Below are 14,020 nucleotides of genomic sequence, written 5' to 3'. Positions count from 1 at the left end.
ACCCTAATCTTTTATTCTCTAGCACAATTTCAATCTTAAGGAGGGACCTACCAGCAATTTTTTTAAGCTTCTTTCTCTTTTGTGGAAATACAAATAAGGGTTAAAGTGCAAATCCACCTCCAAAGTTTTTCTTAAGATATAATTGGTATCTTTAAGTATTTTCAAGCACAATATTCCCCTTAATGTAATTAAAATGTAGCAATTCTGACCTAAGCTAATAGGGTTGATAATGTTGACCATGAAATTGCTTATTTTTGATAGTTTCTTGTTTTGCTAGATTTCCACAACACCACTCGATCACCAACACTCGTTTATTCTTCTTCTTCTTCTAGTTTTTTTAGAATTCATTGACCATGAGACCACTTCCATTGTTGCCACCTCATATCAATGTTCTTCTTCTTAATCTCACCCCGTCACAGCCTCTCTCTCCCTTTCTGAAGCTTGCATCTACTTTCTTCTTCTTTCCAATCTCATCTTGCCACAGCCCCTCTTTGAAGCTCACTTCTTCTTCCTAATCTCACCTCACCGCTGCCTCTTTTACCTCTTTAAAGCTCATCTCTAGTTTACCTCTCTCCTTATTTAAACCTCACATCACTTACCCTTCACTCCAAGCTCATGTCCACCAATTGTGTCTTGTGTGTTTTTGCCTCAAAAAAGAAGAAGAGTCTCCTAGCATTGCATCCATTCATCATCAACCACATACCGCCTTCTGAGTTTCAAGCTATATCCTCCCTCGACTTTAGTTTCTCTCAAATGAAGAAAATATTCTTGAAGCAATATGGTTCAATTTCATTATTTTTTACTTCTTGATTTCACAAAGCAATATGCCCATCATTTTCTGATTTCATCATTTCTAGTTTCTTGATTTGTTAGGTATGTATTAGGGGTGTTTAATTTGGACCCGTCTCGATTAGCCCGGTATTATCCCGATCATATCGGGATTAGTCTTGTCCCAGCTCAAAAATAATCGAGACGAGACTTTATAAGACGGGATGGGAAAAGGGTTCAAAATGGGACGGGATATGGGATTATCATCAGGACGTCCCGTTCTGTCCTGAATATTATATATACATTATTTTTTATTTTAAATATATTAATTATATTAATATAATTTATACTTATATTAATTATATCAATTATAATTTTAATACTTATAATTCTTATTTAAAACTAAAGTTTTTTTATATTGATAATTTTAATGACATTGAGTAAACATCGTGATATCTTTTTTATAATATATTAATTATATTAATATAATTTATTATTATATCTATCTATTTAATAACTTTTATTTATAATATATTTCTTACTTTATTTTTAGAAGAGTAATTAGCTTAATACATCTCCACTAAAGTAGAAAAATAATGATTTAATGTTGTGCTTGACTTGCCTGTTGTTGCTACTCTTATAGCCTAAAGATCACTCGTATTTGCTATTATAATGTGTAGTTGTGATTAATATAATTCAATAATTGACTTTAAATTATTATAATTTATGTACTTGTGTTTTTTAATTTTAAACTTAATAAATTATATGATTTAAAATTTTAATGAACATTATTATTCAGATTTTTTTTAATATTATTCGATTTATTGGGATGGCGAGACGCCCCAATTTTATTCCGGTCCTGTCCCAACTTTTAATAGGACGGAATGACTTTCGGGACAGGACAAGACAGGACACGAGACCAAAATTCAATTCTGATTTTTTTTTCGGGACGGGACACGAGACGGGGGTGTCCCAATCTCATCCTGTCCTGTGAACACCCTTAATATGTATTGTTGGTTCTTGAGTTGGGTCCTCCAAGAAAATATATCACTATTATTTTTTCCTTCTTCATCATTTTCTTCTTGATTTTCTGGGTGTTGTTTCCTAATTATTTGTTGGGTATTGTTGTTTCTTGAATTTAAGCTTAAGGAAAAGCAAAAGAACAAGGGTCACTTTGTTCGGTTGTTGTAGAATATCAAAGCGGGCCTCTTCAACCTCCTTTCGGGCATTGTTTTTGCATTATTGATTTGTTGGCTATGTATGCAGGCGGGCGCGAGGGTCTCCATTTTTTTTACCATCCTTTTCTCATCCATTTCCATAAACCGACCCCATTTGGATGGCTAAAAAAAATATTGAAACCAACAAGAGAGAGGATCTCTCACTACTATCCGTCTTCCACACGCACGACTGATCTTCTTCTTCTTCTTCCTAGTTAAGAAGAGAAGGTAACTAAAGAAAGGACCCCCTCTCTCTCCTTAGGTACACGACTCTACTCCTCCTCCACTTCCCATACACCTGCTTAAAGATTGAGTATATATTTCTTATTAAGATTAATTGAACAAATAGTGAGTAGAACAATTGAAAGAAAAGAACTTGTATATTAGTCTCTGCCTTTTTGTCAATGAAATCAAACCAGAATCTAGCTTGAGCTCGCTTGTAAAGAGCTAAAGGAAAAAAAGTAAAGCTTTGTCTTTTCAAACCTGATCAATGTACAACATGATAATGGCAAATTCGCACATGGGCTTGCCATTAAGGATTAGAACTGGATTTTTCTTGTGAATCAGGTTTGTTTGCAGAAGCAGAGGGCTCTTGTCCCTCAGATTCTCTTCCTTGTACTCGTACTCCACAACCTTCTCTTCTAAAGCAATCTTAGCCCTCATTCCAAACATTCTTGCCCATGTATCTAGCAGAATTACCCCCCTCTGCCATTATTTAGCTCGATCCTATTTCGTTTGAACATGTCAGAGCTAGAGATCCTTCAATGAATTAGAAAAAATCCAAGGATCAAGAAACAAATTATTGGCTAATTAAGTGTGCTTGATAGGTGATGAAGATAAGCTTGGCAATAAAATCAAAACACACATATTAGTTGAATCTAGGAAGAAGAAGGAGAGTGGTGCTGCCGAGAGGGAGACGACAGGTAGCGAGAGATCCTTTCTTTAGTTGCTTTCGATATTTTTTTGTCTAAAACAATACAAACGGCATCGTTTTGTGGAAATGGAGGAGAAAAGGATGGTAAAGGAGTGGAGAGACCCTACACCCGCATACAGGCACTGGGAGTACAGAATTTGATAGGAGAGGGGTCTCTTCATTTTTTTTCCTCCATTTCTCCAATCCCTACCATTCAAATTATTTTATTAAATAATTTTTTTAAATGATAAAATTAATGAATGGTAGAGATGAGAAAATGGAGGGAAATAGGGAGAAAAGAAATGAAAAGATCCAAATCCGAATTTGACAAGCACAGGGTGGAGAAAGGTCTTTTTTTAAAAAAAAAAAGAATATGTGAACTGGATGCCACATGGACCTGTCATATCAACACAAAAAATCAATTAATAGTCAACATTTTGCTTCTGTCATCTTAAGACAACATTATACCAACATTATACAGTACTAAAAAAAATGTCGGAGGCAACGTTACACCTTTTAATGCTTAAGAATACTAGCTACACCTCAAGAAAAATTTTGGAAACAGATTTGCTGTTTAACCCTATAAATAATTTAACAATCTTTTTCTTAGTTTTATGAATTATTTAAAAGTGATTTTTATATATAAAATCTGAGTATAGGGTAGATAAAAAAGAAAGAGAGAAAAGTATAAAAGATCAAATGGAGACACGTGTTTCCTTGCTTAAACTCTCTTCGATCAAATGCAATTTGTCCAGCTACTTGAAGTTAGTCCTCGTTTGATTATTTTCAACATGGAAGATGCTCTGCTTAATTACACGAAAAACTTTGATCTATTTCCCATTGTGAGGGTGGCTGCTTTTGATTTTCAAACTTCTAATAGTACCCATTCCTCCAATGCTCAAGGGGGTCTTTTTTAAAAAAGCAGCCACCCTCACAACACTTTCATATCTAACTGTTCACTTTCTTTTCCGTCAAATCAAATTAAAAAAAAAAGTTCTATTTCCTTTATTAAAATATTGATTTAACATTTAAAATGTAATTATTTAAACAATAGCTGTTACCCCCTCCTTTTCGTTGTTCAACGTTGGCTAGCTACAACTTCAAACAAACAAGCTCGGACCCATCAAACTTCACTTCACGTCGTCAACTTTCAGCAACATTTTAGTCCAATATATATACATATTTTAGACTTGCAAATTTGTCTGTACTGTCTCTACCAACTTCCCTCAACCTACCCTTTATATTTTAATCCATACATCAACACTCTTATTTGTAGTCCAAGTAATACAGATCACCCCACTACTTCCTTCCTTCTTCCTCCTTTATTTATTTTCTGCAAACTCTGTACGCAACAACAAGAAGAGATCCTCTTTAAGAGGCTCCCTAAACTTCATTGAAGTAGATTCTAAGTTTCTAACCCTAATAAGGATCACAGAACAGAGGGGTAAGAAAATGGCCAAAAGCAAGGTTTTGATTGTGGGAGGAACGGGGTATATTGGGAGGAGGATAGTGAAGGCGAGTCTGGCTCTTGGCCATGAGACCTATGTTGTTCAACGACCTGAGTTAGGGCTTCAAATTGAGAAGCTTCAGATGTTGCTCTCCTTCAAGAAGCAAGGTGCTCGTCTCGTTCAGGCCTCCTTCTCTGATCACCGGAGCCTCGTCGACGCCGTCAAGCAGGTTGATGTTGTCATCAGCGCCGTCTCCGGCGTCCATTTCCGGAGCCATAGCATTCTGTTGCAGCTCAAGCTCGTCGAGGCCATCAAAGAAGCTGGAAATGTTAAGGTATTACTTTGTATGATCCTTTGATCCGTCTTTTGTTCCTTCAATTGCTTCTTTCATTTGAGTCCGTCGCGTTGACTTTTTTGTGTTTTAAGATTAGGACCAGTCTGTGGATTAAGATGTAAAGGTTAATTAAATCGACAAATTGAACTAAAACTGAATTGTTTTTTTGGCACAGTTTTCTGGTCTCCCATGATTTGTCAAATTTTAATAGGAATTTCCGAAACTTGAAGCCATTGAAAACCGAAACCGAATCAACCTGACCAGTAGAACATCGTTAATATTCTCTTGATTGATTCAATAAAATGTTTTATTTAGACCGGATTGATCACAATTTTGACTTTTAATTTTTGAATCAGTTTTTTCTTGAAACAAAAGGGAGGGCATTTGACGCTGGACTTCCATTGTATGCCTACCATCTTCTTCTTCTTCTTCTTCTTCTTCTTGTTTTTTTTTTTTTTTTACCTTTTTGGTTTTGGCCTGAAAATATACCTACTGTACCATGATTGAGTGATTGACTACTTTTCTCGAATAGATGTTAAACTAATTAGCTAGCGAAATTCACCTAAACTTGATAAAGATTCAATAACATAATAAGAAACAGAACAGAGCATGATATGAATATTTCTAGCTCAAAGAATGTGAATTTTGTTGATTGACCATCACTAACAAACCAAAAGGTCTGGAGCTTTACTCTACCATGGCTGAAACATTTCATTAGGCCAATTTTTTCCCAATTTGACTTAATTCATAGTGTTCTTTTGTTCTGCAGAACATATTTAGAGAGCAAAATCAGGCAATTCTATCATTACTGAACAATATTACATTGTTCTCTCATTCTCTTTATTTTATTTTTATTTTTTATTCCTTGTAGCGTTTCTTGCCTTCAGAATTTGGACTAGACCCTGGTCGTATGGGACATGCTCTGGAACCAGGAAGAGTGACATTTGATGACAAAATGACGGTAAGAAAAGCAATAGAGGAAGCTAATATCCCTTATACTTACATCTCCGCGAACCTGTTCGCCGGTTACTTCGCTGGCAGCCTCTCTCAGATGGGCTCATTTGTCCCTCCAAGAGACAAGGTTCATCTATTTGGGGATGGCAACCTCAAAGGTAACTCATAAAACCTGGATTGCTTCCATTCCGTGTCAAAATTTGCGGTATGACAGTTAAGGTTGTCCACAGAAATTGCTCAAAACTAAACTAAATCCTTAAAGAACGGAAACTAGTGTTATGTCAGCAGCATCTTACTGAGTTATTCTGAAACTCTATGAATGCAGCTGTGTTTATGGATGAGGATGATGTTGCAACATATACCATAAAAGCCATAGACGACCCTCGAACACTAAACAAAACACTGTACTTAAGGCCACCAGAGAACATTCTTTCCCAAAGAGAGCTTATTGGAATTTGGGAGAAACTCATTAGAAAGGAACTAGAGAAGACATACATATCTGCAGAAGGCTTCCTTACCACCTTGAAAGGTAAAACAAAAAATCTGATTCTGTGTTCACATTGATCTTAAAAGGTGACATTCTCATGAAGCAGTTTTTTTCTTATTGGTATGAGTTTTTTTCATTTGCAGGCCTGGATTATAAACTCCAAGTTGGAATTGGACATTTCTATCATATTTTCTATGAGGGCTGTTTAACAGATTTTGAAATTGGTGAAGAGGGAGAAGAAGCTTCAAAGCTTTATCCTGAGGTTAATTACACACGCATGGATGAGTACCTGAGGATCTATGTGTAAAATAAATTGATTTCACAAGAGTTCAGTGTGATAAATTAAACCATGATTATCAGCTAAAATAACCTTACTTTGAGAGATTTTTGCAGAACAAGGTCTTTCTCATATCTTGGGGTTCGCCTAGCGGTTTTCCTGTACAAGTATATCAGTAATGTAGTGTGCTTAATGTATCATCACCCCCTTTTTTTATTAACTTCTTTATAATAATAATAATAACGACGAAAAGACCATTCTTATTTGCAGAAATTAGACCTGGGACTGTAACCCGTTCACCAGAAGCTTTTGATCCTATTTTTCTTCTCTCCCTTTCTCCTTTTAAAATTAGACAAAGCAGAGTTGAAACCTATGAATTGAGCTCTTGATGCTTCTAAATTCTATATAAACTATCCTCGAGAAAGGCACTTCAAGGCTCTCTCATATTCAATAGATTACGTTTTTTTGTCAAGAACTTGTAATGTAAGTGACATCTCCTTATTCCTTAAAACAAGTTTGAGTTTTAACAGCATAGTCGAAGTTGATTTAATTTCTTACAACCTAAGCCAAAAAGTGATAAGATTTTCTTTCTAATTTTTTCTCTCTATTTTGTCCTTCAGTTTTCTTTTCTCTTAACTTTCTCGGCATCCAAAGCAGATGGTAAATATGGGAGCCTTTTTTTTTAAAAAAAAAAAATCTAATTCACATATATCAAGGGAAAAAAAGTTAAGTAATTAGTTTTTTGTAATTAATGTGTCAATAATTTATGATATTTTTCATAAAACACCCTTTTCCATTTAATTGAATTATTGACTTTTAATCATTTAAATTTGCAAAATTACACATTAAGTAAGAGTGCAATAAAAAATAAGCACAAAAGTACATTGTTGATCCTTTAATTTTACACAAGTTATGATTTTGATTTCTTAGTATTATAAAGTATTTTTTTAATCCTCTAACTCTCATACCATTATTTTTGCTAACAAAAAAACTACTGACATTAAATTTTTAAATATTAACATATTAAATTTAATATTTTTTAAAATAACAATAATTAACAGAAAATTATCATTTTAGATTAATAGTATTAATATTATAGAACTTAAAAGATATTTAATAAAACTAAAGATTAAAACTACAATTTTACATAAAATTATAAAGTTAAAAGATTAAATGTGTAGTTTATTAAAAAAAAAATAATGTGATAGACACAGGCGTGTGCAATTTTTAGTCCACTAGAAGCAAAACAAAATATTCCTGGACATGGTGATATATTTAAAATGGGAGGATTTGGTAACGAACATAATTACAACTGGAAGTGATTAACTGGCAAGGTGAAGAATCCTAAGTTCTGCTTTCTGTTCTTTTGAGATTTACACAAACTCATTCCAATCCCATGGCTGACTATCCAATGTCCTCCATCTATCACACCATATATTCATTTCATATCTTTAGTTATTCGCTAATTAACACAACAAGATTGCTACGTGTGCTGTGGTGTGTGGCTGTGGGTGTATCTTAGTAATAAATTAAATTACCCTTTCGCTAAGAATCGTTGGCTTTGCATGAACATAAAATATTTTTATAACTTGTAAATTTATCTTAAATAAAATTTTAAATTCCCCTCTCAGTGATTTATATATGTGTATGTATGTTTAGTTCTTTACGATAGTCAAAAAGCCTGTAGAAACTGATGCCTCTATAGACTATTATATTGTTAAAGACGTTAATTAATTTAATGAGAATGATATAGAAAATGCCACAATGATTGAATAGCAGAACAAGAATTAACTCAGGTTCATAATTGACGTCCATTATTATGCCATATGAGAGGGGGGGGGGAATTGCAGGGATAATAAAACAAAAGGCAAGCAACACTGAACAAACTAATTAATATACGTGGATACTTCCGCCAAACAAGGCGTATTCATGGCCTCGAAACTTTCGTTAAAATCGGTTTCTCTCTGCATTGTGCAGAACTGACCACCCAGCACACAGTACTTTTTCCCTCTCACCGTCTTCTTCCCTCCTCCATCCACCAGCCACCGCCTCGTTTCCTTCAGCGAGTAAAAGACACGCGCCTCCGCCATGAAAGAAGTGACGGTGGAAGCTGAAAATGGCCACGGCGGCGCTTATTCTTCCGCAGGCTCACGCGGCGTGGTGAGACGAGGCGGAGGAGACGATTGTGGGGGATCATACCAAGTAATGGAAGATAAGCCTTCAAAGTTTGAAGTTATGGGATGGTATGTCTACGAGTTGTGCTCCTACTTCATCCAAACAGTTCTGATTCCACTTGTTTTCCCTCTCATTATCAGTCAGTTACAGCACCTTCCTTCCAACCCAGACCCGGTTCAAGACTGGCACTTTCACCACCCTGGTTTAACCTGCCCAGACAAAGAAATTCACCTGTAAGTAATTCTCTTTTTTATTGTTACCTTTTTTTTTTTTTGCACATATATATCCTTGAAGAGCTCATACACTAAACATGGACACAAGTTGGACTCCGAATTTTAATTCATCACGTTAAAATAAAATAATCCTTTCTGTTACTTAACTTCTTTAGTTAATTATTTTTTATTTTAAAACTATAGATGTACGAGTTTGTTTACACTTTGAGTAAATTTAAGCTGGCATAGAAAAATGTGCATTCGATATGAAAGCAAGTTTAATAAGTACTCCTTCTGGTTTGATTTAAACTATATGAAAGATGCAATAGTTAAATTATGTTTTTAACACCATCTCTTCTTACTTGCATCAAATTATTAACAAATTCTTAATTTCTGAACACATTTTACTGGGGTAATTAATTTCAATGAAAAAATCAAGAGCAATTGATTAGATTGGTCGAGAGAGTAAAATTAGACACACACATATAGGTCCAAATTAGTCTGAGTAGAAATATCAATATATATGCCCCATGTTTCCCATTTCAATGAAAAACGGAACTGAAAAATTAAATATTTTTATAGGTAGTTCAAAGATAATAACTTATCATTATTTGAGAACTGTAAAATTAGTTATAATCACTGAAAGAAGTAATATACAATGATCGGAGGAAGGAAACATAGATTCTAGGGTGGGTTTTCCGGTTCGATCTTAAAAGGCATGATCATCTGTGCATTCAGCTTCGATCGAACCATGAAAAGTTGTGTTTTTTTTGGGACGATGCGGTCTGCTTTTCCAACATTTTTCCTTCATACTCAAACAGTTCATGAGAGATTCCTTTTCAAACTCTCATGCACCTTCTTGCTTTATTCAATTCTCATTTAATTATGATTGGATTAGAACTACATTTATTAGCAGCTGACATGGTCTTGCAATTCTGTGGCTGGCTTTTACTAGTGTTGGAGCCTTATTCAGAAAAATTACCCAGAAGGGTTTAAATTTTCCAGACAAGCAAGAGTGGGGAAAACGCACCTATGTACCTTCGTTCCATCAACTCATCATAATGATCTCTGTTCACTAACAACAATGCTATCTCTCATGTCTTGCGCTTCACGTTTATTAAAAACCCGACAGTAATTAACTACATATATAGATGCTCTCTCTGGGAATTGTAAACTTGTTTGTCGGATTCCAACCTAAAAGTCATCGCCTTTTGATTAAGATATTCGATAACTTATCCTCATAGGTTAAAAAGCTTCACACATATGGCGATCAATTATTTGTCAATTACTATAATACTATATGCAGAAAATCTGCAGACTCCCACTTTGAAGTTTTGAATGTTGACCGAAATTAAATTATCACCTGTGCCACCTGGTTTATTATTTTGACTGGTTTACATGTGTATAATATCTATATCCATAATATTCTAAAAAATTGAGTTAATCCGATTTCATCACGATTGGACTGTGATTTTAATAATTAAATTCCTAACAGTGCTGCTGGTAAAAAAAATCAATGTTTTAACTATTTCAATAACTGGTCAAATACTTTAATAATATATCTATGTGATTAGTTTATAGTACACTGTAAATATAGGTATTTGTATTACCTGTTTTTTTAAGTTTCTGATCAAAATGTGCGGTGCTTCTTAAGTACTACCGAACACTGGAATAGGTAATGAATTAATTTGTTACTGACATGCAAAGTTGGTGATCATAATTGCAGCTACAGGAAGCTCACACAGAGAACAATTAGTGTGAGTGGTTCTCATTTCTCTTCTTTGGAATGGACCTCAATAGCATGGGCTAGTGGTCTGGCCATGGCGGCTCCGATCCTTGGCTTCGTTTCCTATCATCTCGACCGGAACCTTCATCCCATCATTGCAGCTGCGGCCACCGGCGTCGGAGCTCTCTTCTGCCTCCCCGCAGGATTCTTCAAGATCACCAAGATCTTCATCCCTTACATCGCCGGCATTGTCGCGGCCAGCACCGTAGCCGGTGCGGCTCACAATCATCATCTCGGCCTCATGGTTCATGCCTTTACGGGTCCCTTCCTTACCAAACCTCAATACCGCATTCGCCAAGCTATTTCTCACCGTCTTTCCCTGTACTCCGCAGCAATCGGATCCGTCGGCGCTGCCATCATCTCCGCCTTTACCTACCACATGCTGGACGAGCCTAACGAGCATGAGTTCATTAGCCTATGGATTGTGTCGATCTTCAGTGGCCTGTTATGGCTTGTCGGCGTCTTACACGTCTACACATCCTCGAACAGAGCAGCCTCCTCTCTTCCTCCGCCTTCAAAGTTTCACCCTTTTTCGATTCTCAAATACCCCCACGCCATCGGAGGCCTCGCCGGTGTCTTTCTCTCTTCGTTCACCACCATGTGCATTTTCATAGGAGGAGTGATCTTCATCGTGGGTCAGCAGTGCATCAAGCCGCTTCACTTGCTGTTCCTCTGGCTGACTTACTTCCTCTTCCCTCTGCTTTCTCTGCCATTACTCCAACCTTTTCAACATCTGATAAGAATCGACGCCGTGAGAATGCAGATCCTGGGGTTTCTGCTATCCATCTTCTCTTCTGGGTTTGGCTTCTTCTACAATGATAATCCTTGGAAATGGGGTTACTTGCTGATATTCGGCGCGATACAGGGAACATCGGCGGGTGTACTGCACGCTTCCGGGAGGATACTAGTGATGGAGTGTGCGCCGGCGGGGAAAGAAGGTGCGTTCGCGATATGGTTGTCGTGGTTGAGAGCCGCCGGATTGTGTGCAGGCTTAACGGTGGGTTCGGTGGTTCCTGCTCGCAGGATACGAACTTCGTTCGGGTCAGCGTTTTGCGGTGCGCTTGTGGGGATATTGGGTCTGCTTTTCAGCAAGGTGAGTGACGTCGGAGGAGCGGTGGCGGCCGGGCATGTGATTGCAGAGGAAAGTGAGAGAGGCTCGAATGCGGCATCTGGATTGGATTCGAAGGAGAGGGAAGGTTCGAGAGTTTAATTTGACGAAGCTTGGAGGTGCGAGAGAATATGTACGGAATTCATAAATGCATAGCGGCTTGCATTTCTGATCGTGATTCTTTTTCTTTGGGGTCAACGCATCTGTTTTCGTCTGTAATGGGAATTGGATAACTGTATCTCGTTCCGTAATTGCACAAATTTACCAATTATTATTGTCCGTTTATATATATATATATATATATATATAATATTTGATATTTGATCTCTGAATTTATGCATGTACTCCTATATTTTTTGTCTTGTTTGTTTGAAACATGGGTTATATATATATATATATATATATCACATGCAAATTGGACATTTTATGTAATGCATGTACTTCGGATCATAGTTGAATCATATTTATCCTAGGGTTCCGTCGACGGGCGTCTTCGTTTTCGTCCACTATCACAGACTAAACATTTTCTGATTGGTATTCTTTTTAATTTTTTTGTTGCCGACGTTTCCGATTGGTATTCAACTACTATGTTAAACATAACTCTATGTAGTATAGGGGATGGGAATTTTAAATATGCCCAAATATGATTTATCATCATATTATATTTATTCTTCACTTGAAAACTCTTCAATCGTGCCTCACCCGATGGTGACATTTTTGATGGGCATCACCTTCTAAATAACTCGCATTGTTTTTGTGAACACTGTATTTTATTCAAGTACTTTTTAATTTAATAATAATAATTAAAAAATATAAAAATATAAAAATAAAATTTAACCTTTTTTAGGATTATATTATATTTTCAAAAAAAATTAAAAAAAATCTTATTTAAATCTTTTAAAATTATCTCAGTCATTCAAGAATATTCGAGAATCAACTTTTGAGAGTTTTCGTTATCTTTTTTTCTCTCTTTAATCTTGTTGTTTTTCAAAAAAAGAGAAAAATATTCTAGTTTAACTCAAAATTAATTTCTTTTTTTTTCTCTTCTTTTTTTTTCTTTCTTCTTCCTTTAATCTAATTCTTGAAGTTAATAACAAAAAAAAAAGAGAGAGGGGAGAGCAGAACATACATGTTGCATAGGCTGGAGAGAGGAAATCAAGAAGAAATGGACTGCCGTACGCACACACAGCTCTTTCGACTTTGTAATAGAAACAGAGATGCAAAAATGCAGAAGCAGCAAAGGTGAGAGACCAAACGCAGGCACAGAGACGCAGAAACAAAAACAAGCACACACTTTCGGCCATACAGCAGGAAAAAGGAGAAAACAACAGAACACACGAACACATGAGCTGCAGACGCTAAAAGAACCAGAGACAGCAGACACGAAACGCAGAAGAAGCAAAACAGAGCAGAAAGAACAGCAAGCAATCGGAACATGTACGCATATGCTTTCGGCTAGCAGGAGAAAAGAAACAGAACCAAGGACGCACGCATGCATGCAGGAGATGGATCAAAGCATATGGGATGGCACAGAAAAATGAGAAAAAATAGAGACAGAAACAACGCAGGAAAAACACAGCAGAGACTTCGGCGCACACAAAAAACACAGCAAAAAGGAAGAAGCGGAGCAGGAGAGCAATGATTCACCTCTTCTATCCCCTATATAGACCGAACGTGAAACAGAGATAGGGAGCAGTTTTTGGCTGGAGAAAAGGAAGGAGAAACATACACACAGAAGAAACAAAAAACAGAGCACGAAAGAACCGAAGGAGAAGAGCGAGGTTGAGAGAGGAAGAAAAACAGACGAAGATAGGAGAAACAGAGTCAGCCAAGAAAGCAACACCGGAGAGTTTTTCTGGTAGAAGAGAAGAGAAGAAAGGAGACGGAGAGGAGAAAAAGAAACAAAGATGGAGAGGAGGAAAGCGGAGACTGAGACATAAGGAGAATTTTCTAAAAAACAGAAAAACAAAGAAGAGGAAGAAGAGATCGAGATCTAGGCGTCCCATACACACAGGTTCTTGCTTCTGAATCTGCAATACACATGATAATTTCTGTTTATTATTCCAAAATAGATTTCATGTTAAATATTTTGTCCCATATTTTCAGTTACCAAATGTTTCATGTAATTGTCCATATTTTTTAAAAAAAGAGCGTGTGAAAAAGAAGGATAAAGAAATTGCAAATAATAATTTTTGCTTACTATCATAGCTAAGCTAAATTTGATTTTAGGCAACGACCTCATTTCAAATAGAGAATTAGGGTAATTATTAAGCAAGGTCTTTAAATGTGTATATTAATATGTATGAGCATGATTTGTTTTTTTATCTCCATTAGTCCTAAG

The 14,020-nt window shown here is 36.1% G+C and overlaps 2 protein-coding genes across 3 annotated transcripts; both read left to right on the top strand.

The window, feature by feature from the left end:
• The first annotated feature begins 4,175 nt into the window (after positions 1–4,175).
• LOC129299883 (isoflavone reductase homolog) lies at positions 4,176–6,703 on the top strand. Its single transcript, XM_054938356.1, has 4 exons — positions 4,176–4,680; positions 5,552–5,792; positions 5,960–6,163; positions 6,265–6,703. Exons 1-4 carry the CDS (start codon positions 4,351–4,353, stop codon positions 6,426–6,428), a joined length of 939 nt encoding a protein of 312 aa, XP_054794331.1. The 5' UTR covers positions 4,176–4,350; the 3' UTR covers positions 6,429–6,703.
• A 1,650-nt stretch (positions 6,704–8,353) lies between these two features.
• LOC129299886 (uncharacterized) lies at positions 8,354–11,955 on the top strand. 2 transcript variants are annotated; one of them, XM_054938360.1, is made up of 3 exons: positions 8,354–8,641; positions 8,714–8,806; positions 10,512–11,955. In XM_054938360.1, exons 1-3 carry the CDS (start codon positions 8,487–8,489, stop codon positions 11,779–11,781), a joined length of 1,518 nt encoding a protein of 505 aa, XP_054794335.1. In that variant the 5' UTR covers positions 8,354–8,486; the 3' UTR covers positions 11,782–11,955. The 2 variants fall into 2 exon arrangements, with proteins under 2 accessions (XP_054794335.1, XP_054794334.1); XM_054938359.1 differs by having other exon boundaries at positions 8,354–8,806.
• Positions 11,956–14,020: the final 2,065 nt, after the last annotated feature.

The sequence above is a fragment of the Prosopis cineraria genome, unplaced genomic scaffold (assembly GCF_029017545.1).
Source record: "Prosopis cineraria cultivar Desert tree isolate PC_DT_omini unplaced genomic scaffold, ASM2901754v1 PC1338, whole genome shotgun sequence".
Classification (NCBI taxonomy): domain Eukaryota; kingdom Viridiplantae; phylum Streptophyta; class Magnoliopsida; order Fabales; family Fabaceae; genus Prosopis; species Prosopis cineraria.
This window is presented reverse-complemented; position numbering and strand designations above follow the sequence as displayed.

Excerpts from the sequence above, each read along its gene's own strand:
- LOC129299883 (XM_054938356.1), top strand. The coding sequence starts at position 4,351 with ATGGCCAAAAGCAAGGTTTTGATTGTGGGAGGAACGGGGTATATTGGG. Across the intron at positions 4,681-5,551 it reads AAGAAGCTGGAAATGTTAAG|CGTTTCTTGCCTTCAGAATT; the intron begins GTATTACTTTGT and ends TATTCCTTGTAG. Across the intron at positions 5,793-5,959 it reads TGGGGATGGCAACCTCAAAG|CTGTGTTTATGGATGAGGAT; the intron begins GTAACTCATAAA and ends CTATGAATGCAG.
- LOC129299886 (XM_054938359.1), top strand. The coding sequence starts at position 8,487 with ATGAAAGAAGTGACGGTGGAAGCTGAAAATGGCCACGGCGGCGCTTAT. Across the intron at positions 8,807-10,511 it reads CCAGACAAAGAAATTCACCT|CTACAGGAAGCTCACACAGA; the intron begins GTAAGTAATTCT and ends TCATAATTGCAG.